General features: G+C 59.0%; 1 protein-coding gene across 4 annotated transcripts; it reads right to left on the minus strand.

Annotated features, from left to right (window-relative positions):
* Positions 1-1,031: 1,031 nt before the first annotated feature.
* PEAR1 (platelet endothelial aggregation receptor 1) lies at positions 1,032-21,870 on the minus strand. 4 transcript variants are annotated; one of them, XM_052636738.1, is made up of 24 exons: positions 21,764-21,870; positions 13,947-14,077; positions 11,978-12,087; positions 11,209-11,313; positions 10,902-11,002; positions 10,098-10,190; positions 9,582-9,825; positions 8,737-8,857; positions 8,400-8,536; positions 8,104-8,316; positions 7,634-7,808; positions 7,419-7,539; positions 6,525-6,688; positions 6,329-6,431; positions 6,049-6,195; positions 5,722-5,847; positions 4,690-4,818; positions 4,458-4,586; positions 4,060-4,272; positions 3,737-3,825; positions 3,492-3,627; positions 3,247-3,321; positions 2,906-3,154; positions 1,032-2,224 (listed from the first exon to the last, which is right to left on the minus strand). In XM_052636738.1, the coding sequence occupies exons 3-24, from the start codon at positions 12,076-12,078 to the stop codon at positions 2,073-2,075; spliced, it is 3,123 nt and encodes a 1,040-aa protein (XP_052492698.1). In that variant the 5' UTR covers positions 12,079-12,087; positions 13,947-14,077; positions 21,764-21,870; the 3' UTR covers positions 1,032-2,072. The 4 variants fall into 4 exon arrangements, with proteins under 4 accessions (XP_052492698.1, XP_052492699.1, XP_052492697.1 ...); XM_052636739.1 differs by having other exon boundaries at positions 2,906-3,151; positions 11,978-12,153; XM_052636737.1 differs by having other exon boundaries at positions 11,978-12,153.
* Positions 21,871-23,254: the final 1,384 nt, after the last annotated feature.

Consider the following 23,254-nt stretch of genomic DNA (forward strand, 5'->3'; position numbering starts at 1 on the left):
GAGGTGCCTGAATCAAGGGTCTCTACTTCCGCCTGCACCAGCTGGACCCGCCTGCGGTGGCGTCGCCTCCGCGTCCCTCTCCACGACAACCGCGCGAGGTGGGCCGGCCCGCAGGCAAAGGGCAACCGCGGAGCGCACGCGAGGCCGCCAGAGGGCACCACAGAGTCACTAGTAGGAGGCGGGGCCCGGAGGGCGGAGCCACGGAGGAGGACACCCAGGAAGGGCGGAGTCAGGGCAGAGTGGGCCCGACTGGGCGGCAGGGGGTCACAAGAGCAGAGGAGCCCGGGCGGGCCGCAGTGAGAAACGAGAACCTGGGCGGGGCTGTGGAGGAGGGAGACGAGTGGATCCCGGACTGGACCCGACCGGACCACAGGAGGGGGCGGGGCTAGGGCAAGATCAGGGCGGAGAGGTGGGGCTGGGGGGGCGGGCTAGGAGCCTTCCAAAGTCATTCGCGAAACTGACCCAGGGGTCAACTCAGCGTATTAGGGGTCATGGCTGTCGGAGGAACCTAGGAAAGAGTCCGGGCAGGGACAGATCCAGTCTCCGGGGTCCGTCCTCCTCTCCTGTAAGGAGACGGCCCTTGGTGGACGAGTCCCAGAGAGACCCGCAGAATTGGCGAGTTGGCGTGGCTCTTGGTTTGTAATCTCGACCCCATATATTTAGCTTGCTGGAGGTCTGGGGACTTAGTTGATCCACTGAGTTAAGGAGGCGGGTCACGCTTCCTAGAAAGTTGGATTCGAAGTCCTCGGGTAGTCTAGACCCTACCGGGCCCCCGTCTGAGTATACCCTCTCCCTGTCCCCTCTGCTCTCCTGCCCACTCGGTTCCATGCCCCCACCCCCACCCCCACTCCCAGACCTTCCCACCTTTGAGCCTTTGTGCTGTTCCGCTGTAGAAATTCTAGCCTTTGGGAAAGGCTTCGACCTGCCCAGGCTTGTAGCTCTCGGAGCAATTTGCCCATCTATCTTAGCATTTGCCAGTATTTACCATTGGTACCTTTAACTCACTCAGCCACTCAGCCTTTGGGGGAACATTTATTGAGTGCCTACTATGTGCCAAGGGGAACCAATGCTGAACATAAACATGGGATTCCTGTTTTCAGGGAATTTACAGTCTGGTGGGGAAGGCAGAGAATAATCAAATAATCACATTAAAAACCAACACATTAGAGAAGTGCCTGGCACCCTGTTGGCCTTTTGCAGGTATCTGGTGTATAAATACATCTGTCATCAATGCTATGAAAGAGAAAATGGGATGTGGAGTACAAGCAGGAGTTAGCAGGTGAGTGGGGCAGGAAGAGCATTCCAGATGCGCTAAGTCCCTGTCGTAGGGAGCCATGTCACTGCGAGAAGGACACAGAGGCCAATGTAATTGGAGCAGGGAGAAGGGAACACCGTTTAGGGTAAGGCTGAAGAGACAGACAGGCCAGGCCAGCAAAGCCTTTAAGGCCTTGGACAATTTTGACTGTAGCCCAAAACCCATGGGCCACCAATGGAGACTTTCAGGCAGAGGTAACCTAAAACCAGCTTGTATTTTGAGCAGCTGATTGGAGGGAGGACCAGATGAATGCAGGGATGCCAGTCAGGCTATTTCTAGAGCTAACTGGGTTTGGGCTGCCTCTCCATTATAGTGAGTGCCCCAAGTCAGGATCAGTGCCTGGTACCCCTCTGAAACCACACACACACACACATACAAACACACACCCCTACACACACACACACACACACACACACACAGAGCCTAGGCCAGGAATGCACAGAAAAGTTACCCAATATACATTTTTTACATTGATTTGAAATCAGTTATCCAGCAACACTGAACCCAGCAGTTTATGTACACAGGGCCCTGGGGGCCGTTGGGGAAAAGGAACACAGACTTCTTGCTGACTGTGTTCCCATGATAGAACCTGGGAGCCAGGCTCCCATCTCCTCTCTATTCACTTCTTCTATTAAACATGTTCATATTCATGGCCGGCCAGTCCCCTCCCTGCTCCTGGCAGGGTACAGTGGGCTCTGTCCTCAGCCTCAAGCAGCAAAGAACAGGTACGATGACTTCTGCACACCCTCTGGGCTCCTCAGCGGTCCTGGCGCCGAACTGGGGGTGAGGGGGGGTGCCGAACTGGAGGCAAGTCGTAGTGTACAGGGATGTGGCTGTTCTTGGGGGAGTCATAGTGTCCAGCAGGCAGGCCCGGGGGCAGAGGGGGCTGGGACCCCACAGAGTCTCGGTCTAGAGACAGAGAGGGGGACGACAGAGAGGGAGGTGACTCCTCCCCTCCTACCACCCTCCTCCCCTCTCCAGCGGCTCCTGCCCAAAGCCGATGAATGGTGCCTGGCTATCCGCAGCTCCTCAGCTGCCAGTGGGGATGGCCACCTCAACCTGCCCAGCTCACAAGATAGGAAGACACTCTGTCACCTGCCTTGTTCCCAGCTTTTCTGGGTATCAAGTTTACAACTCAGGTGCTGTAAAACCACCATTTCAAATCCTTAGCGCTGTGAGGTGGGTACCGCCACCTACAGGCTCTAAGAGGCAGTATGACTTCCCAAACATCACCCTTGGTTTGAGCGTTAAGTCTGAGCCCCAAAGAAGGCTTTCCTGATAGCTCAGTGGTAAAGAAGCTACCTGCCAACACAGGAGATGTGGGTTCGATCCCTGGGTGGGGAAGATCCCCTAGAGAAGGAAATGGCAACCCACTCCAGTAGTCTTCCCTGGGAAATCCCATGGACAGAGGAGCCTGGTGGCTACAGTCCATAGGCTTGCAAAGTCGGACACAACTTAGTGACTAAACAACAACTGACGCCGAAGACCTTGCTCTTGCTACCACTTCATGCCACCTCCACATTCTTGTCCCGTCCCTTCTCTTTGCCCTCGTCCCTGTTCTCTCTGCTCCAGTGGAAAAGGAGGGCTCACCATGGACCAGAGGGCTGGGCTGCTCATAGGTACCACTGTCTCTCTGTGGCTGGGGGTGTCGCCGCCTCTGGCTGTCCGGGAGCTGAGGAAGCTGCCTGGGGGGAGACCCTGAGGAAGGGCCTTTCATCTCCACGTAGCTGCTCTCCCGAGGGCTCCCTAGCAGGCTGGGCAGGTCCCGGATGGTGGCATAGGGGTTTTCACTGCTCAGGGAAGCCATGCTGGCCCCCAGCCCCTCTTCAGAGATGGCTCCTAAAGATGGGGCAAAGAAGTCAGGCTCATTGGAGGCACTAACTTCTAAACCCCAGGGCAGCCCCCTCCCACCCCCACCCCCGTGCGCTCACCTTTACTGTAGAATGGGCCGGGGCCATTACTGTTGCTGTAGCTACAACTGTAGCTTCGGTCCAGGTGGCTGCTACCTAACAAGGAGAAAGCAACCCGCAATCAGGCCGCTGGTCCCCACCCCAGGGTCCCCTCCTCTAGAACTGGGGCCCAGAACCTCTTCTATAGACATGCGCACTCAGATGGAGCCAGATGCTTGGCTGCACACGTCCACCCTCACCAGAGGCCTTGGCCCCCAGGCTTCTACCTCTGTCCAGAGGCCCTGGCGGGGGCTCCCGACGGTGCTTCCAGTCTGCAGGTAGCGTGGCATGGTTATCAAGTCCGTGGGCTCCACCTGATCGCTCAGAGGCTTGGAGGCTGGCAAAGAGCTGACTGCCTGGAACCTGGCAGGGGAGGAGGGGTGGGACAGGAACACACAGAACTGGAGCTCTCCGGAAACCCGGAGATGCACCCACCAGGCACCCACCGTGCACGCCCACCCCTAGCACCGACCTTGTTAGCAGGTGGGGGGTTCGGTGAGCACTGTGATAGGGTGTGGTAGCTGGGGTTGGAGTAGTAGTGACTGTAGCTCGGAGGGACATCTGCACAAACAGACACAGGTGCGGGGTGGCCTGCCAGGTCAGACACAGGCCTGGGCCCAAGACAGCCGTTTTGTCCCAGGAGATCCGCAGTCGGCCTCGCTGACCTCCCTTCCTCTCTCCAGCTCCCCGCTTCCCATCTCCTAGGTCCAGGGAGGGATGCAGAAGCCCCGCATCCCATCTGCCCTGTGCCGAAGAGTCAGCCACGCACGTGAGTCCCACCCCAGGCCAGCTCACCTGGCATGACATACTCAGAACCGTCCAGTCGTCCACTACTGTAGCCCACTGCCAGGTGCTGATGCTCCTTGCCCTTTTGCCAGTGACGGTAGCCAATGAACAGCGCCACCAGAGCCACCACCAGGGACCCCAGCACCGCGATGCCAATCACTGCCCCGAGCGAGTTATAGGCCACTGGAGGGGTGGGCATCATGGTGAACGGCTCCTGGCTTCCTGTGTGGGATGGAGTGGTTGCTCAGGACAGAGTATTGGCCCTGTTGGTGAGCTTTGGATGCATGGATGGGAGAGGCCCCAGTAGGAAGCCAGGGTGATACAAGAGGACCACTTACCACTGGACAGGTACCTATGTCCTGGTTCCCTGGGGACAGTGCAGAGGCAGGGGCTAGATGAGAACTCACCGATCCTGCAGGGGGCACCACTGTGCCCTGGAGGACACACACAGGCCCCAGTCTCCGGGTGGCACCTCTCTCCAGGACCACAATGACATGGTTGGGAGCAGTTAGCACCAAACATCCCTGGAGAACAGCCTGGGAGAAAGTGGAAGAGGAGGTCAGAGGGGCAAGGGAATGGCAGTCCCCTCCTCAGGCTAGGGCTGGCGGTCGGGGCATGGAGTTGCCCTTCTGTTGGTACCTTCCAAGCAGAGATGTCCGGTCCAGCCTGGGGGACAGAAACAGCTCCCATCCTGGGGGTGGCAGGTCCCACCATGGCGACACTGGCAGCGCTGGGCACAGTTGGCTCCCCAGTGTCCCAAAGGGCATGCTGCAGGAGACAAGGTTGGAGCCTGTCTGGCGGGCAGGGCCAGCATCTCCTGGGGGAATTCTCAGTCCCCAACATCGCTGAAGCCTTCCACTCAGCTTTGGTCTCCCCAGAGACACCAAGGCTTCAAACAGTATCTACACACGGATGACTCACAAATGCTTATCTGCAGCTGTGTCTCTAGCCTGAATTTCAGTCCCACATGCCCAGCTGCCTGCCTAACCTCTGCACCTGCCTGTCTAACAGCCTTTCAAAATAACATGATCAGGGCCAGACAACCAAAGGCTTCCAAACTACCCTACATCACTTAGCTCTCGACTTTTCTTTTTTTTTTTTTAATATAAGAGAGAAGTAAATGCTCACACTAGTCAAGGTATAATTTTTGTGTATATGATACTAGCAGATAATTTAATAGTAGTTACCAAATTCTATGGAAAAAGTCATCTCCAAGATCACTTCCCTCTACCCTGCCCGTCTTTTTCACGGTAATTGCTTCTCATTTTCCCTTTTCAAAATTTGCTTTATTCAGTTTTTTGGACTAATCTTTTCCATGATGTTCTTCATATGTTTATGTGCGAAAGAGGCCATTATAAATAAATAAAAAATAAATTGGCAATGCAAAAAAAAAAAGAAAAGTCCACAACTGAGCTTATGGTTTTCCCATTTTTCCCATGCAGAAGGGCAGTGAGCTTTTTTCCCTGACCCGTTCATTGCTGCTTCCTGAGCATCTAGAACAATACCCAGCATGCAGGTGATGCCCAATACATATTTGCTTATTGTGTTTACAGCAACGGCTGAATCAAGGTGGGTCCAGAGGCTTTTATACCCAGGATCAGGGGAATGGAAGCCTCTCGGTCCTCAGCCCATCCCCTCGGCATGCACTCAGACACGCGGGCCGCCACATACGTTGAGAGCAGTCAGGGCCGGTCCAGCCAGCCAGGCAGTAGCAGGTCCCATTCGAAGGGTGGCAGGAGGAATGGTTGGCACACTTGCAGGGCACACAGCGTTTGCCATAGCGGCCAGGCTGACAGGCTGGGGGAAAGGGGCTCGTGGTGACCGGGGGCAGGGGCCAACCCTCAGTCAGCCCTTGACTCCACCCTCTCCCTGCCTCCTTCCCACTGTGTGCAACCAGCCCATAGACTGGAGTCAGCAGAGCAGACCAAGAGGGGAAGAGTGGGGGCTTCTGGCATCTGACACTGGACTGAAAGGCAGGGGGAGGGGAGGGAGCCTCACATTTCTGGCAGAAGGGGCCTCGGAAACCGGGTGCACAAACACAATTGCCATTCTTGGGGATGCAGGTGCCCCCGTTCTTGCAGGTGCAGGTGTTGCTACAGTTGGCTCCCCAGAAGCCCTCAGGGCAGGGCTGGTGGCAGCGGGTACCTGTGAGAGGAGAAGGCTGAGCCTGGCCTGTGTCCCCTCTCCTCATCCTTAAGGATTCTCTGCACGCATGTCCCGTGGGATACATCCCCCCACCTCCACGGTAAGCCTGGGGCCTGCCCACCATAAGGCTCACCTGTCCACCCAGCCTGGCATAGGCAGTGTCCGTGAACAGGATCGCAGCCATCAGCATGGTCACAGTCACAGCGACTGGCACAGCCTTCGCCAAACTGCCCCTTCTTAGAGAGGGAGTGGGGGGTAGGGCAGGCCAGTAAGCTGGGGGATGTGGTGCCCTCCCTTCCACCCAGGCAGGCAGGCGATTGCACACTTACTGGGCAGGGGAGCTGGCAGTGGGTCCCATGCCACCCGGGGGTACAGGTACAGGCTCCAGTCTGGGGGCTGCAGGCTGCCTCATGGGCACACTGGCAGCTGGCATTGCAACCGAAGCCCCAGGTTCCAGGCGGGCAGGGCACAGAGCAGTTACCACGCTGCCAACCTGAAAGAGGGACTTGTAGGTAGGCATGGGGACCCAGCTGCCCTCTTGAGCAAGCACACACTGGGCAATGACTGTGCCAGACTCTGAGCTACCAGCACGGGGTGGGGATGGGGGTGCTCACGGCCCCATAGGGGACAAGCATATGAATCGTTGGATGTTGGAGAGAAGGCTGAATGACCATGGGGGATGCACCACCCCCTTCTGGGTCTTGGTTGCCTCTTCTGCCAAAAGAAGGGGGTTGGCAGCAAACCCAAATGCTTACCGAGGCCCCATTAAGTAACTAAATGTGTTCTCCAGGTCATGTGTAAGACAATAGGGAGGAGTGGGGACTGGAGACTGGGACGTTTGTTAAATATGATGGAGAGCTAGTCAAACAAAACGTGTGTCAGAACCCAGCCCTTAAGACTGCCAACGGGCCACTCCTGGTAGATCTCCTGGCGCCGGCATTCTGTGATTCTGTATGACTGAGGATGAGGAATGTTCAGCGAAGAAATGCCTCTGGCCTGGGCCTTTAAGGACAATTGGGATTTTTGTGGTTGAAACAAAAGCAAAGTGGATATTCCAGGAAGGAAGTAGCCTGGCTACTTTCCCGCCGTCCAGCTGCTGCCCAGTGATTCCGCCCTTACCCTGCAGCCTCTCCCTACCCTTGGCCTGCCCCTGCACTTGGACTCTCCCTTCTTCCCATGGCCCCGCCCCCAAATCGCCCTTCCAGGAGACCCCAACCCAGTACCTTCCTTGCAGACGCAGGTGCCGTCGATGGGGGAGCAGGCGATGGCATTTTCGCAGGAGCAGCGTGCGGAGCAATTGATTCCGTAGGTGTCAGGGGGGCAGAGGCTAGCGCAGTGCGGTCCCTGAAAGTGGGGGGTGGGTGGGCGCACTCATGAGAGGGGCGGGCGGGCTCCCTGGGCCTCTTCCGCACCTCCCTCGCGGCGGGGCTCGCCTCACCGTGTAGCCGGGCGCGCACCGGCAGAGGCCGCTGTCGGGCTGGCAGACGCCGCCGTGAAGGCAGAGGCAGTGCTCCTGGCAGCCCGGCCCGTGCGTGTCCTGCGGGCAGCTCTCGTTGCAGTGGAGGCCCGCCCAGCCCGGCAGGCACGAGCACTCCCCGCTCATTGGGTGGCAGCTGCGGGCGGAGGCGCGGGCGCGGGGCTGTCTGAGCCGGGTCCGCAGGCCGACCTCCCCCCGCCCCACCCCCGCCTCCTCGAGGTGGAGGGGGTAATCAGGGAGGCTCCGCGCCGTTCCGAGGGCGGCCCCCCGACCCCCGTCCCCGAGGCCCCGCCGGTTCCCGTCTGCCACATCTGTGTCCCGCCCCCGCCCGGGATATGCCCCCGTTGCTTTTCGTGACTCCGGTGGCTTCAGCACTGAAGGCCTCTCCCACTGGCCTCCTGACCCCTTGACCACAGCGTCCCACGGCCTACCTGAGGCTGTGCTCCGGGTCGCAGGTGCAGGGCACCTGGCAGCTGAGGCCGTAGAAGCCGTCGGGGCAGAGGCGCTCGGCGCAGCGGTCCCCGGTGAAGCCGTGTTCGCACAGACACGCGCCGTTGGCCGGGAAACAGCGGGCGCCCGGGGCGCAGTCGCACCTCTCAGCACAGTCCTGCCCGAAGCGGCCCACGGGGCACTCCTCGCGGCACCTGGGCGCCTCGGGGGAGTGAGCCTGGCAGACGCCGTCCACAGCCGCCCCTGCACCCCTCATGCCCAGGCTAACACCACTCACCGGTCCCCCGTGTATCCTGGAGCACAGCGACACTGCCCGGTGAATCGGTCACAGAGGCCTCCGTTGTGACAGCGACATTCCTGGGAGCAGTTGGGTCCATGGAAGCCCTCGGGGCAGGGCAGGGAGCAGATGGTGCCCTGTGGGGGCTGAGAGGTCAACAGAGCCCCAGGAGCCCAGCCCCCTCCCCATGGCCAGAGGACCCACCAATACCCTATACCCACAAACACTCAAACCTCTCCAGGGCCCCCACAGCCTACCCCCCTCACACACATCCCCCTCAGAAGCCCTGGAGAGAACCACCCACAGAATTCATACCCATAGGCCCCACCCTTCATACCGTCCAGCCAGGTGGGCAGCTGCAGGAATCCTCAGAGGCCTGGAAGACTCCCCCATTTTGGCAAGGCGGAGTGCTGGGGCAGGAGAAGCCAGCACTATGGGGTGAACAGGACACCTCGCAGCTGTTGAGCAGAGGGGATGAGGTCAGTCTGTAAACAAGCAGTACCTACGGAATTCCCCCTTTGCCTCCCAGGCCCTCCGGACCCCAGGGTTCAGGGAGCCACACCCACCCGTCTCATTCCCCTTCCCTGTTGGGTAGGGCAGGGATCAAAAGTTTCCAGGACTGGAAGTGGCAGGAACACACAGCCCATCAAATGGGACAGAGTGAAGAGCCATGGGTGGTCTGTCTGCTCTCCACATGCCCTCCATTCCACCTTTGCTCATGCTGGTCTCTCTCTGGGGGGAACATCTCTGCCTGCCATAGTTTTCAGCCCAAGGGCTCAACCCTGGAGCTCCTCCATGAAGCTGGATCTTTGATCTCCAGCTAGATGGATGGTCTCCCTGCTGTGACTCCCCAGCGCCCCCTGCACCCTGCCTTGCAATAGGCTCTCTGTGACTCTCTAAGCGCCACTTGGGGACATACTTTCACTCACACACTGGCTCATGTTATCTTCACAGCAACACTCTGAGATGGACAATACTGCTCCCATTTCATAGAAAACCAGCTCGTGAAGAGACAGCAACGTGTTCAAGGTTGCTCCTCCAGGGAACAGCAAAGCTGGGGCCAGGATCTTGGCCCCTTGGTTGCATCCCCAAACTGAGCATCCTGAGTCCCCTGGTTTCCCCGTATGTGCCCGTGCATCCGGGTCTGCAATCCCATCAGTGCGCATTCCTCCCGTTACATACGTGGGCCCAGTTCTCTCTGGGGGGCAGAGGCAGGCTCCGGTCTGGGGGTTGCAGGGCGCCCCATGGCACTGGCAGCTGAACTGGCAGGCAGGGCCATAGAGGCCAGGGGTGCAGGGCTGAAGGCAGTGTGGGGGCTGCAGGCCAGAGGGACAGGAACATGCCCCACTCTTGGGGTCGCAGGAGCTGCCGTTGCCACAGTTGCAGGGCCTGTCACACTTCGGCCCCCACACTCCTGGGGCGCAAGCTGGGGGATGAGAGGGTGGAAGGGGGTCACCAGGGGTCTTGCCCCTCCCCAGCTCCTCCAGTTAGCTCCTGTCTCTGTCTCCTGGTCCCCACACATGCCCCCATGCCTGGCTTTGGCCCATCCGCTGCACCACACCCCCAGAAGAGGCAGCTGGCTGCAGTGAGACTCTGCTGGGTGGTTGCCCTGGAGTCCTAAGCACCTGTCCCCTGGTAGGGAGGGTGTGCCTCCTTGGAGGCACAAAAGGACTCGCCCTGCAGTCACCAGCCACTCACCACTGGAGCAGTCGTCACCCCGCCAGCCTTGCACACATTGGCACTGATTGGGTGCCACACAGCGGCCATGGACACACTCCTGAGCACAAAGCGCTGGGGCAGAGACGGGGGTTGGGAGTGAGAAGATGCTTCCATTCCTGCCCTACCCACCTTTTATCCTCTGAAGCCCAACCCCAGCTTCCTCCCATACCAGGGACCTGGAGTTAGCCTGCCAAGCAGCATCTCAGCCTCTCAGGCGCAGAAAGACTGAGAGTGAGGCAACTCAGGTCAGAGCATGCCAAGACCTCAGGGCTCTGGACTCCCCAGCTCCTGTCTGTGAACTTCTCAAAGCACCTTGCTGGGCAATGAGCGTGGGGGTGAGGTTCCTCACATAGGAACCAGATATGGATGCTGTCCAGACAGGAGCTGGGGCGGCCAGGCTGGGTAGGAGTCTGTAGCGGGCTGGTGATGGTCCAAGCTGAGGAAAGGGGAGAGAGAGCAAGCAGGCTCCGCTCCGGAGATTTCAGGGTGCCGGGGACAGGGGACAGGGGACAGGGGACAGGGGAGACTGGACAGAGACAAGTCAAAACAGATAGGGACAGGCAGAGTCAGAGAGAGAAGCAGACGCCGAGCCCGGAGACACAGGGACTGAGAGACCCAGGCGGCCCCAAGACAGAGCTGCAGAGCCAGAACCAGCTGACGGACGTGGGAAGAGGGAGTGGGGGAGGCCTGGGGTCAGCTAGAGGCAGAGGTCTGAAGTGGCAGCTCTGTCCCCGGAGACAGGGCCGCGGAGGCGGGGGGCAGGGGAGCAGCCCCAGGACTCACGGACACAGGCCCCGCGGCTCTCATAGAAGCCCCGGCAGCACTGCAGACGCATCCGGTGCTCCGTCTTCACCACTTGGCGGTACACGGTCCGGTAGACAACACTGGGGAGACCCAGAGCCGGCCCTCAGTCTCCCCCGCAGAGGCCCCGGCCTCCACCCCGCCCCAGCGTGGCCCTGGCAGGGCCTGGGGCGCCTCCCAGCGCTCTACACTGGCGGAGCAGAGGAAGAACACTCTCTCTTTGCCCCCCGCCCAGCCACACACCCACACAACACACCACACCTGCTCACGGAGGGGGCCGGGCACTCACGTGGGCCGGGGACAGGTGTGCGGGCTCTCCCAGGGCCAGCTGCAGGGCTCCGAGGGGAGCAGGCTGAAGGGGCGGGAGTGCGACTCCTTGGTAGTGGTGGTGAAACTGCAAGGCAGGGGTCAGGCTCAGGCCCAGGGCAGGGAGAGCCTGAGCTGGCACCCAGGGGCGGGGGTGCGGGGGCTGAGCCACAGTGGGGAATATTCAGCTTTGCTCCTCCTAGCCGAGGATGGAGCCCCATGCTGTCGTCCTTCGATCTAAAGGGATCCTCCCTGAATTGGAATATTCCTGAGAATATGCCATTCCAGCCTTCCATTCTCTACCCCTGCCCCCCGGCCTCCTTCTCCCTATATGGGGAGATTGCGCTAGAACTGACTTCCGGGCCCAGAGGATGGAGATAGGTTGAAGCACTTCTGGCCAAATCTGGCCTTGTTCCCCAACCCCGTCCCCTTTGCTTTCCCTGGGCGAGACCCTCTGCTTGCCCCATAGTGAATAGCTCCTCCCCTGTGCTTTGTCCTGCAGCCAGCCTCACACAGGGACTAAGGAACCAGAATAAAGAGAGGACAGGGTCAGAGCTGAGATAAGAGAATGAAACGATCAAGATGGGGATGGAGTCAGAACATCCCGGTGAGGGGGCAGAGGTACTAGACGCAGAAATAGGAAGGGGGTGAGGCTGGAGAGAGGGAGGTGATGAGGAAAGAGGAGCCCCAGCAGGGAGAATAAGGAGCAGGGGGCTTGGGGCCCTCGAGGTGCAGCAGGGGCCCTCTCTCACCTTTCCCAGAAGCTGCAGGTGTTGGGGTCCTTGGGGTTGAGGGTGGCAGCCAGCCCCAGCTCCAGGGCCAGGAGAAGGAGGGCCCGCAGGGGTGGTGACATTGCAGGAGCCTGTGACAGGGCCAGGCGCGGAGCAGGTGAGGGGCACTGTAGCCACAGACCTGGAGGAGCAGGTCTCTGCAGAGACAGAGCCAGGCTGAGAGCGGAGATGAGGCTGCTGCCTCTGGTCCTCTGAGCCCTGCTGCCCGGGCTCCACTCTTGCTCCTGGCCGCGTGGAGCACTGCCACACTTCTGAGTCTTTCTCACACGGCTTCCTCTGTCTGGACATCCGCCTCTCATTCTTCACCTTGAGCACTCACCTTTCAAGGTCTAGCCCAAGTATCACCCCTCTTTCCTTGCCCTGCTCCTCAGCTTCCGCTGGCAGACAGCCCCCACCCATTCTTTCAGGGACCCCCAGCACCATTCACCCACATACCGCTGTTCTGGTGCCTGTTCCCTGACCACGACTTCTGGAGGCAGGGACCTGTGCGTGAATTCCCAGGCCCCAGCCCAGCCCCTACCTAGGGTACCTGGATATTGCACCAAGGTTCCCTGGTGGCTCAGACAGCAAAGAATCCCCCGGCAAAGCAGGAGACCTGGGTTCGATCCCTGGATTGGGAAGATCCCTTGGAGGAGGGCATGGCAACGCACTCCTGTATTCTTGCCTGGAGAATCCCCATGGACAGAGGAGCCTGGCAAGCTATGGTCCAGGGGGTCGCAAAGAGTCGGACACGACTGGGTGACTAAAAGCACAACACAGTGAAATAGGAGCAGATGAAGGGAAGTTACAAGGGAAGCCAGCCTGGGCTCAGTTAGGGAAGGAACTTTCCAACAGTTGAAGCAGTTCTGTGACAGAATCAGCAGCCTCACGTGGTGAGCTCCCCGTCCCTGAAGGTAGGCAGGCAGAGGCCAAAACCACCCTGTTTTGGGGCTTCCAGCAGTTAGGGGCTTGCTACTGGGGAGGAGTAGCACTGGGTCCCAGTGACCCTGAAAAAGGCCCCTCCCACCACTGCGCGGGCACAGCTCCTACTGTCTCCGGGGAACCAACGGTGACTTCTCTTCCCAACTTCTTGATCAGTGCTATCACGTCAGTAGCGTGAAACCAAGCATGGGGGGATTATTTACACCACAGAAATCGGCAAACACCACAAATCGGGGCCTGCACCCCTCCCCACCAGAGCCGGTTGTTAAAGCCGTGCCAGCACACCCCTGCACCCAACTCTAGGCACTATCACCGAGGAGGTCCCCAACCTGACCTCAGCCCTGAGAAGGCCCCAGCTCCCTCTGACCACCCACTCGCCATCTGGAAGTGGGCTCCTCCCCCTCTTCTCCACGCCTGGCCTCACCCGGTGGGCGGGAAGCGGCTCAGGACCTCAGAGGAGTCTGTTCTGGCTCCTGAGCTCAGAAGCAGCTGAGCCCCTTGAGCAGCCACCCCCGCCACTGGTTTCAGATTCTCTGTTCAGTGTTCCTAAAACTTGCCCTGGCTCCCTCCTCTACACCTCCCTGAGGCACCCACATCTGCTTATAATTTTCCCGGGGAAGAGAGAAAGGTCATGGTAGCTGGCCCCTTCCCCCTGAGTATCTCTGGAATGCCTGCCGCCAGCCCCGGCCCCGCCCCAGGCCCCCCACCCACACACTCAGCTCCCAGCACTCTCAGCTCCCATCAAGGCAGCCTCCTAGGGATGCGCCCCACCGTCCGTTCTGCACCACCAGTAAACCCTCCAGCGGTCTGCTCACCACCTTCTCAGCTACAGGGCTGGCCCACCTCTCTTCCCCAGGTTTCCTCATCCCACCCCCTCCAGTCTTGCAGAGCTGTAAGGCCCTCGCAGGACTCTGGTTAGAGGCCCCATCCCAGCTCCCCCGGGGCAGATCTCCCACCTCCAGTCCCCTCTGTGTTCTTCCTGGCCACCCTCAGTCCCCAAGTAACTCACCAGGCCTCTACGGCATCCTGGGGCCTGAGAAACTCAGTTGAGCCAGGGTCAGGGTGTCACGGTCCTCAGGCCCCAGGGCCTGGGGGCATCCAGAGAGGATCCTGGGGGTCCCGGTGCTCAGGATATGGAGCCTGAAAACAAGAAATGGAGCCCAGCTAGAATGTGTGCATATGGGGAGGGCAGCAGGGAGCATGATCGTGGGCTGAGCATGGGGTGGCTCCATCCTCCCACCATCCTGAACTCAGAAGGTAGGATGGGGAGAGGTAGGGGGAGGGCCAGAAGCCACCTTCCCAGCCCACTCTGAGGAGGTGAGGGAGGGACCCAGCCTGGCCTCAGAGAGCCAGGCTGCAGTTAGGAGTGTCCTTCAGGTGACCCCCACAGTCTGCCCCCCTACCCACACAGCCCCCCAGCTCCCTCCCCAACAGATTTGGCTCCTCCTCCCAAGGTTCCGAAACTACAGCTCTCCTCCAGCCCCTCTGTCTGGTCCCAGCTGACTTTCTCCCCTTCTCCCTCGAGTTTGCTTGGCAGCAAGCCCAGGGACAGGACCCCGAACCTTCCATACATCTCCCCCTGGTCACCTGTCAGTTGGTCCACACTCCCCTCTTCCTGGAGCCTGGCCTGGGGTCCCGTCCTCCAACTGGAGCCCAGTCTGCCTGGATGGAAGGTCATCACCATTGTTCCTGGGTGAGCCTCATCTCCAGCCATTCAGGGACCCTTCACTTCACCCCCAGGCTTCCCATGGCCTGGATCCATCTCCAGAGCTCAAGGCTGCAGTGAGGTGGACAAGACCTGCAGCACGAAGGCCCCAGCAGGTGGAGCGGGGTGGGGGCTGCCCTCCCAGAGAGAGAGAGTCCTTCTTTCACCTACATCAGCCCCGTCCCACCGGCCACCTCCTCTTAACCAGCTTCCGGAGGAAACCGTTCAAGGGAGCAACTGGAGGTTTAGTCGCTAAGTCATGTCTGACTCTTGGGACCTCACGGACCATAGCCCGCCAGGCTCCTCTGTCCATGGGATTTCCAGGCAAGAGTACTGGAGTGGGTTGCCATTTCCTTTTCCAGGGGATCTTCTCCCACATTGCAGGCAGATTCTTTACCAACTGAGCCACCAGGGAAGCATGAGAGGGGGCTTAACCCTAACCCTAGGGGGTTGACTCTAATAACTAGAGGGGTGGGGTGATGCCCTTTTCCCAGAGGGCCTCAGGGCAGGACTGGAGTGTGGAGGAGGCGGGGCTGGAAGCCAGGGTGGGGCGGGTGAGATCAGTGGGTGGTCTGCAGGGAAGGGAGAGATGGGGTGCGGATCCTGGCAGGGAGGGGCAGGGTTTGGTCTCACCAGCCTCAGCCCCTGAGGAGGGAACACAGGCCAGACCTGGAGCCCCCACCTGGCGCCCTAGGGCTTGCCTACATCTGAGCCTTTGTCCCTGAGGGGCTGGGGAACCTGAGACCCTGGCCACTCTCCCCCAGCACCTCCAAGCCCAGCAGCACTGGGGTCCGTGTGCCCCTTCAAGGGGTTTAAATCAGACAACTACCGGCTCCCCATTTGAGCCCAGAGCCCACACTGCAGGCTCCCTTCTTCCCATACAGATAGCCTCCCCCTCCACCCCGTTTCTCCACTTCACGTCTGGACTGAGGGACCCACACATCTTTCCTCACAACTGGAATACCAGTGTGACCCCATGTATCATTTACCATGTTGGCACAAGCAGTGGGCTGAACAGTTTATATGGATCATCTCGGGTAGAGCTTATGTCAACCCACTGTGGTGAGGAGGGCATAGCAACCCACTCCAGTATTATTGCCTGGAGAATCCCATGAACAGAGGAGCCTGGGAGGCTACAGTCCACAGGGTCACAAAGAGCCGGACGCAACTGAAGCGACTTATCACGCATGCAACCCATGGTGGTAGCTATTGTTATTCACTTTACAGATGAGGAGACAGGCAAGGACAGGGTAAGTCCCTTGCCCAAGGCCACATGGAGAGCAATGTCAGAGCTGGGATCCAAACCCAGACCAGAAGAGCCCTCCCCCTGCGGTTCTAGTCTCTCCCGAGCCCAGGCAGGAATCCCAGGGGCTTTGCATCTCTCTTTAGTAGCCTTGATTATGGTGAGGGGGTGCCTGGCAGGGGTTGGACAGGGAAGGGGATGGAGGGGGTAGTGGGCTGCCACAAGAACTTGATCAGAGGCGTGGGAACCCGGATGTGTTTACAGTCAAGAATGAGCTGACATTTCTCTCTCCTCCACCTCGAGATGCAAAGCAGCTGGGCGCCTGGCCAGGCCTCCCAGTCCCCAGTCCCGCCTGCGAGGGCCCCCCAGCATCCCTGCCCTCTCAGCCCCCAGGCCCACGCAGGGCCCAACCCAGCTCGTCCTCCCCTGCTCTTCTATTCAGCCTGATCCCCTCTGGTGGGGAGCCCTTCCACCCTCACTGTGTTCCAGCCTCTGCTGGAAGGAGGGCAATGGGTTGAGGCCTCTGGGAAGGGAGTGGAGCTCCTAGTGGACCGGAGATGGTCCATTTCTATGGAAGGCAGAGAGCAAGAGTAGGGCTGATGGAAGTGAGACAGCAGCAGGGGCTTCCCCACCAGCTCCCTTCCAGCTGCTCTTCTCTGGGTGGTGGTGCAGTAAAAGATACCGTCTGAACTCTGCAGCCCCCGCCCCTCCTGTTCAAACCTGGGTTCGAATCCCAGCTCTCAGTTCCCTCATCTCTAAAATGGGGAGGGTGATAGTACTTGTCTTCATAGGGTTGTGCGGAGTCATAAACGAGTTCATGCAGGCAAAGAGCTTAGAGAACTACCTAAGAAGCTCAGTGAACAGCCGCTGTTCGCTGTAGCATCCTTAGAGCCAGTCCTCCTGCACCCAGAGTGGCCCCTTCCCCACTCCACCTGGCACTGTCATACTGTTTGAGTATAAATTCCAGGAAAAACTGTTTCTCTCTCTTTTTTTTTTTTCTGCCAAAGAACCCCTAGGATGATCCGGGAATGGGCCCTAGATGCTGACAAAGAGAAAGGATGTGGGGAGGGAAGGGGATCACGCTTCCCCCGAGAACTCTATCCCCCAGAATGATGGGCTGCCCGCCAGTCTTCAAGCCAAAGGCGGTTGATGAGGCAGGACGCCTGAGTTCTGTTTCCCGCTGCCCCAGCTCTCAGCTTGAGCACCAGCTCCAGGGCTTTTTCTCGGCTCCACTGCCCCCCACCCACCCACCTCCTCTCTTCTCTGTCTCTCTCTTCCCCTTTCCCATCTTGGAGACCAAAGTTTCCAGTACTTACAAGCTGTACGACCTCAGGCACATCACGTGAGCCCTGAGAGCCTCCATTTCCTCATCTGTAAAATGGGAGAACAGCCCCGCACCTCCCAGAGTTCAGTGGGAGCTGGAACTGCTGGTTCCAATAACCATCCTAGAACAGAGCCTCAGGCCACAGGCTGCGCAGTGGAGGATGCAAGAACAGAATCCCCCAAGTTCTGGCTCTCTGGCTCTTTCTTTTTGTCTTTTCTTCATCAGAAACCCTCTGCTTTCTGTTGTTTTTCCTTTCTCCATCACTTTCTTGGTCTCCTTCTGCCTCTCTCCTTTCTTTTCTGTATCAAAGCTGCCACGTACAGTCGTGTAGTGTGTTCACTGCGCTAGGGAATCTGCCTTCAGGTATGGAGTGGAGGCTGACGCCAACCACGACCCACACACTGAGCCCTCGGTGCCAAGGTTGCCTCGCCCTGTGGCTCTCTTGTCTCCCAGGATCTCCCCCTTATCTGTCTGTTCTCTGTGCCCCTTCCTGACCTCTCTTTGCCTTGGAGACAGGCTGGCTTGGTCCTTCCCACTCAGCAGAGAGATCTGAGTCCAAAGACTTCCATTCCCTCCCCACGCAGCGATGCCCTCTGACCCAGCTCTGCCAGCAGCCTAGACTGCTCTGCTCCACGCGCCACTCAGAACACCCGTGTACACACTCGTACACACACGCATAAAGCCCCTCCTACATCCAGCCAAGCCAGGCCCCCCCGGCACGCCAGGCATGTCTGCCGGATGGAGGGACAGGAAGCCTGCGCACTCCTCGTGCTCCAAAGGCTGGCCGGGAAGGGAGCAGGGGTGAGGGGCCGGTCTTGTGTTCTCTGTGGCTCAGGAAACAGAAGCTAGAGGGTCCTCAGCCCGACCTGTTTACTCATCAGGAAATAGAGAAACTGCAGGAGTTCTGATTCACCAAACATTCACCACACGCCTGCTGGAGGCTGGGGCCAGTCCAGACCTTCACCATCACCCACAGGTGGAGTGACCGCCACCCCCGTGTCACAGAAGAGACCGGGGGGGGTCTCTGGTAGAAGGACTTGTCCAAGGGCCAACCGATCAGCAGAGGTGCCAGCAGGATTCAAATCTGCTTTAAAGAACAAAGCAGTGGAGGGGTGGGGGTGGGAGGTGACCTCTGGGGTGACCCAGACAGGGAGTCGCTCCCCCTGCTCGTCGCCACCCCCAGATAACCCCACAAAGTGCACCTCCGCTCTGGCCACTGCCCCTCTCTAACGCCTCTGGGAAAGGGCACCCAGGGCCCAGTGGCCAGCCTCTGCTCCTGGGCTCCCATCACACTGGACGTGTCTCTCACCACACGGTCACCTCCGCCCAGGCCACCTCTGGAATATCCAGGTCCTACCCCTCCTTCCAGGCCAGCCTCATCCAGGAAGCCCCCTCAGTGACTCCACACCTCCGCGTTCTCCCCTTTCCTGGGACCTTCCTCCAGGCTCTTGGCACATTCACCGCTGTGGCCCAATGGAGCCCTAGGTTGTTCCCCAGTTCTTCCCCGAGGCCAGCTTCAAGCTGGACATGGACCAGTCCCCAGCGGCCAACACTCCTCAAACTCCAGCCAGAGAGACCAGTGTCCTTCCTCTGGGGCCAGGTGGGACTAACCTGGGTCAAGCCAGGAATTCACAGCCCCCGGAACCCCTCAAGTCTGATGACCTGATGAGGTAGTGGGGACCCCATCCTGTGACCGCCAGCTTGTGAGTGAGGCTGGTTTCCCCGCCAGACTGGGACAGCCTCTAATTCCAGTCCTGTCTGAGGCTCTAAGAGTGGCCGGGCTGCCCCCCGAATGTTCCCTCAAGGCTCCCATCCCCTGGTCATTATATTCTTATTAAAGGCTGTCTTCCCCACTGGAATGGAGCTCCGTAGGGTCAGGGCACTTCTCTGCCTGCCTTACCACCACGTCCCCAGCTCTGGCCAGCACCTACAGGCACACATCCAGGGTGTGTGGCACCCAGTGGGTGGTAACTGAAGGTTGCGTGGAGTGGATGGACTGATAAACTCTAAACCCTTTTTGACTTGGGTAAGCCTGACCTTACTTGGTGGGAAATGGGGGAGAGGGAGAGGCTGCGGCTTGTTCCTGGCTCAGCAGACACCAGGGCCTCCCTTCCAGGGCCTTTAAGACCCAACATTGCTAAGTCCATGTAAGGTGGAGTTGAGAAAGAACTTCCCAACATTACAAAGTGAAAGGCAGCTCCAGACCTGCCCTCCTGAAGGCAGCGGGCAGGAATTCCTCAGGGCTGGCCTCCAAGTTCCTCTGGGATGAGGCCACCAGAGTGCCGGGCACTGAGTCACCTGGAGAGGAGGGGGTGTGCGCTTATCCTGCACTTCCACTCAGGGACCACGCCCACCCCTCACTGTCTAGCCACACACCTCCTTCTACACAGAGGAGGGCGCAGATGCTACCAGGTGGGGGCGGGCTGGGAGGCCCAGATGGGAGAGGAGCTCAGAAGGCTCCGTGGCCCAGCGCCCAGCTGTGTGCTAGAGACCCCCATCTCGCCATGTGTGGGCGCTGTGACACCAGTTACCACCCCATACGGTGAGCTGGATCCTTTCAGTTCGTTCTCTCAGGAACCCTGGAAAGGAGGTGCTATTATATTGCCTGTTTTGTAGATGAAGTAATCCCGCTTTCACCGCCCAGGGACCGGGTTCAATCCCTCACTGGGGAACTAAGACCCCACAAGCCATGCAATCCCCCAAAAAACAAATCCCAAAGAGGGTTACGTAATTTTCCCAAGGGCACCCAGCGTCATGGGCAGGGTGGGTATGTGGACCAGGTCCATCGAGCTCTAAAGACAAGGCTGCCCCGTAGGTCCTTCTGTTTGGTCTTGAGACGCTGTCTCTCCTGTTTCTACCTTCTCTGCCTCCTTCTTGCTCTTTTTCTCAGTCTCTGCTCTGTTTTTCCAAATATTTCTGCCTGCGTTTTTCCATCAGTCGGTCTCTGCTTCCACATTCCCGATTCTCTTTATCTCTGTCTTGTCTTTCTCTCTCCTTCCCTGTCTCCTCTTGTTCCTCCCGCTAGCTCCTCTCTGTGAGGTTAGGTGACTGGACTAGTACCAACACCCTCCCCAGAGCTAGGATGGGCCCCAGGGCCCCTCATGCACTCCGGGAAGGGTCTTTTTCAAGGCTTTCAAGGCTACTCAAAGGAGAAGTTCAGAGCGCTGTGGTGGAGGCCCTGCCTGACCCAAGTCCCCTCTCTAGCAATGTGTGTTGATGGCAGGGAGGCAGACAGCAGCCCAGCGACCAGGTTTCCGAACTGTGGTCGGGGCTGCCTAGAGAGCCAGTTTGCTCTTCTGGGAACGTCTGATAGGGAATCGAAGTGGGGGCAGTGGGTAGTGGAGAAACAGATGCCAATCCTCAGCTTCACCTCCCGGTGAAGACTGGAAGACAGAGGGGAGCCTGGCCAAACCAGCTCCTAGGTGGCAGGGAGGGTAGCCCCAACTGCAATGGCAAGTTTGCTGGGTAGGCTTTGGGAAACCGCAGACACAGCAGCAGGGGACAAATGGCTAGAGAGAGGAGAGTGGTCCCACACCTGGCCCCATGTGCCCACCCCAGGGACTATCGCATGGATTGGGATGGGATGGGATTCAGACAGCTCCCTGACCCCGCAGGCCCAGTAAGCTGTAAGGCCAGTAAGCCCAGTAAGGCCAGGGTTGAGAGCTGACCCCTTGCCCAGTCCTGCCTGGAACTGGGGTCTGGCTGAGCTTGGGAGCCTGGGAAACTCGGGCCAGCACAAGCTGTTCCCATCCCCGGGGACTAGGGTCACAGCCCAGCCTCGGGAAAGGCCACTCATAAAAGGCCAGAGCAGGACAGCTGAAAGTTCCCTACTGGAGGCTAGAGATGCGGCCCCCTCTGGGACCCCCTCCCCCTCCTCCCCCTCACACACACCAGCCCATAGGGCTTTCTGAGGATCCACACGCCTGAGATCTTTGGCCAACTCCCTGCTCCTCAAACCAGCAAAGCTGTGAGCCCCAGGGACCTGAAAACCTGGGTCCCTTCCCTCCATACTCCTCAAAGATTTCTCCTGGTGGGGAGAGGAGGGACCCTGTATTAAACACGGAGCAGGCACAGTTCTAAGCAGGAGACATGTTTTTGCTCTCTAAACCTCACAACAATCCCATAAGGTAGGCACTGTATCTTATCACTCCCCTTTTAGAAATGAGAAACCAAGACACAGGTCCTACAGCTAATACGGGGACAAGTCTGAGATCCGAACCTGGACAGCCTTGACTTCAGCGTGGGTGCTCTTTAACACTAGGCATCCCTTCAGCCAAGAAGAGGGCCTGGTAAGTGCTTCTCTCTCCAGCCCTCAGAGGGGGCCAGTGGGGTGGTGGCTGCCCCTGGACTCACAAAGTCCCATACAAGGGGCTGGGAAGCGGCCTGACTTGCATGTCATTTACATGCAATTTCATTAGAGATGGCAACCCCCAATCCCCTTTGGCCCATCTCCACTGCCCCATCCCCTTCAGGTCTCTCTCCCCCATCACACACCCCACCCAGAGGCCCCCCAGGGCATAGTGGTTGCGGGACCAGGGAGGCGCCATCACTCACCTGCCTCGCGACCTTATTTCTCCGTTTGCCTGAGATGGGGAACGCCCAGGTGGGCCCAGAGGAGGACAGGGGCAGGGGTCCCTGCGTGGAGCCCCAGCCCGACTGCGGGAGCGGCGGGGAGGTCGAACGTTGTGGATCGCTGGACCGGGAGGGGCGGGGAGGGGCGCGGAGGGGCGGGGGGCAGGAAAGGGGTGGGAACTCGGGCCCTCGCCAAGGCAGGAAGTTTTGACAAGGAAACCGGGAGCCGGGGGAGGGAGATCCAGAGTGCCCGGGGAGGGAGGCTGTGTAGGGGTGGGACCACGGAGGCCAAGCGGCGGCAGGGACGACCTGGCAGCCTGGACCGGGTGCAGAGAGGGGACGAGCACGGGACAAGAGCAGGGGTCCCGGCCCGAGTCCCTCCTTGGCTCTTCACCAGCTGTGCGGCCAGGGAGGACTCTGCCTCTCGGGCCTCAACTTTCCTGTCCGTAAAGTGGGGTGGCGGAGGGAAATTAATGAGATTGTCTACGTCGGGCACCTTCCCAGTGCGGCCCAACAACTGTTATCTTATTAGAGGCACGACCCGGGGATCGACCGGCGCATCCCAGACTGGGAGAGCCGCGACGGGAAAATGTCTCTCCTCTTCTCCGGCCTGAGGAGGGTGTGATCCTGGGAAGCAGAGTTCCGCGGAGTCTCCGCCTCTGCCCGCCCCCTCGGTCCAGAGCCCGGGCGCTCGGCTGCACCGCGCGCGACGGACTCTGCGCAGACCCGACAAGAGCCGGGCGCCACCTGGCGGCCAGCGCCCGCTTCCGCACAGCCCGCGACTCCCGACCTGGGAGTAGTGCATCGCCTCCGAGGTGGACAACCTGTATCTCATCCTTCTTAGGGCACTTTTCTCTTCTCAGCCTCTGAGAGGACAGAGGCAGTTTTCGTTAACAACTAATATTTGTTTTCAACGTCGTTAGATCTGTAGGAATTGGTTCACTTAACCCATCGGTTCTATTCACATGACGATGTTCATGTAATTGCTATTGCTAAGTCACTTCAGTCGTGTCCGACTCTGTGCGACCCCATAGACGGCAGCCCACCAGGCTCCCCCGTCCCTGGGATTCTCCAGGCAAGAACACTGGAGTGGGTTGCCATTTCCTTCTCCAATGCATGAAAGCGAAAGGTGAAAGTGAAGTCGCTCAGTCATATCCGACTTAGCGACCCCATGGACTGCAGCCTACCAGGCGCTTCCATCCATGGGATTTTCCAGGCAAGAGTACTGGAGTTCATGTAATTAGGCACCAGCAAGTGGCAAAAGAAGGATTTGAACGAAGTTCTTTAGTCCGTCTGATTACAGGGCTCTCTCTACAAACCCCCCGCCCGGGACAGAAAAAGATACAATAGTTCAGGAAAAGCAAGACAAGCACATTCCTCTTTGGCGACTTCAACTTTATTAAGGTAATATGACTGACATACAAGTTTTAAAAACACCCACTTAAAAGTGTTCGATGAGTTTCTTTTACATTT

This window comes from Budorcas taxicolor, chromosome 3, assembly GCF_023091745.1.
Source record: "Budorcas taxicolor isolate Tak-1 chromosome 3, Takin1.1, whole genome shotgun sequence".
NCBI classification, from domain to species: Eukaryota; Metazoa; Chordata; class Mammalia; order Artiodactyla; family Bovidae; genus Budorcas; species Budorcas taxicolor.

What these genes read in the sequence shown, in the direction of transcription:
- PEAR1 (XM_052636736.1), bottom strand. Translation starts at nt 12,315, where the DNA reads ATGAGAGGCGGATGTCCAGACAGAGGAAGCCGTGTGAGAAAGACTCAG. An exon ending in ACTGCCAGCTCCCCTGCCCA is followed by an intron (nt 6,432 to 6,524) that starts GTAAGTGTGCAA and finishes TCCCTCTCTAAG; the next exon opens with AAGGGGCAGTTTGGCGAAGG. An exon ending in AGGCCCCTTCTGCCAGAAAT is followed by an intron (nt 5,848 to 6,048) that starts GTGAGGCTCCCT and finishes CCTTTCCCCCAG; the next exon opens with CCTGTCAGCCTGGCCGCTAT.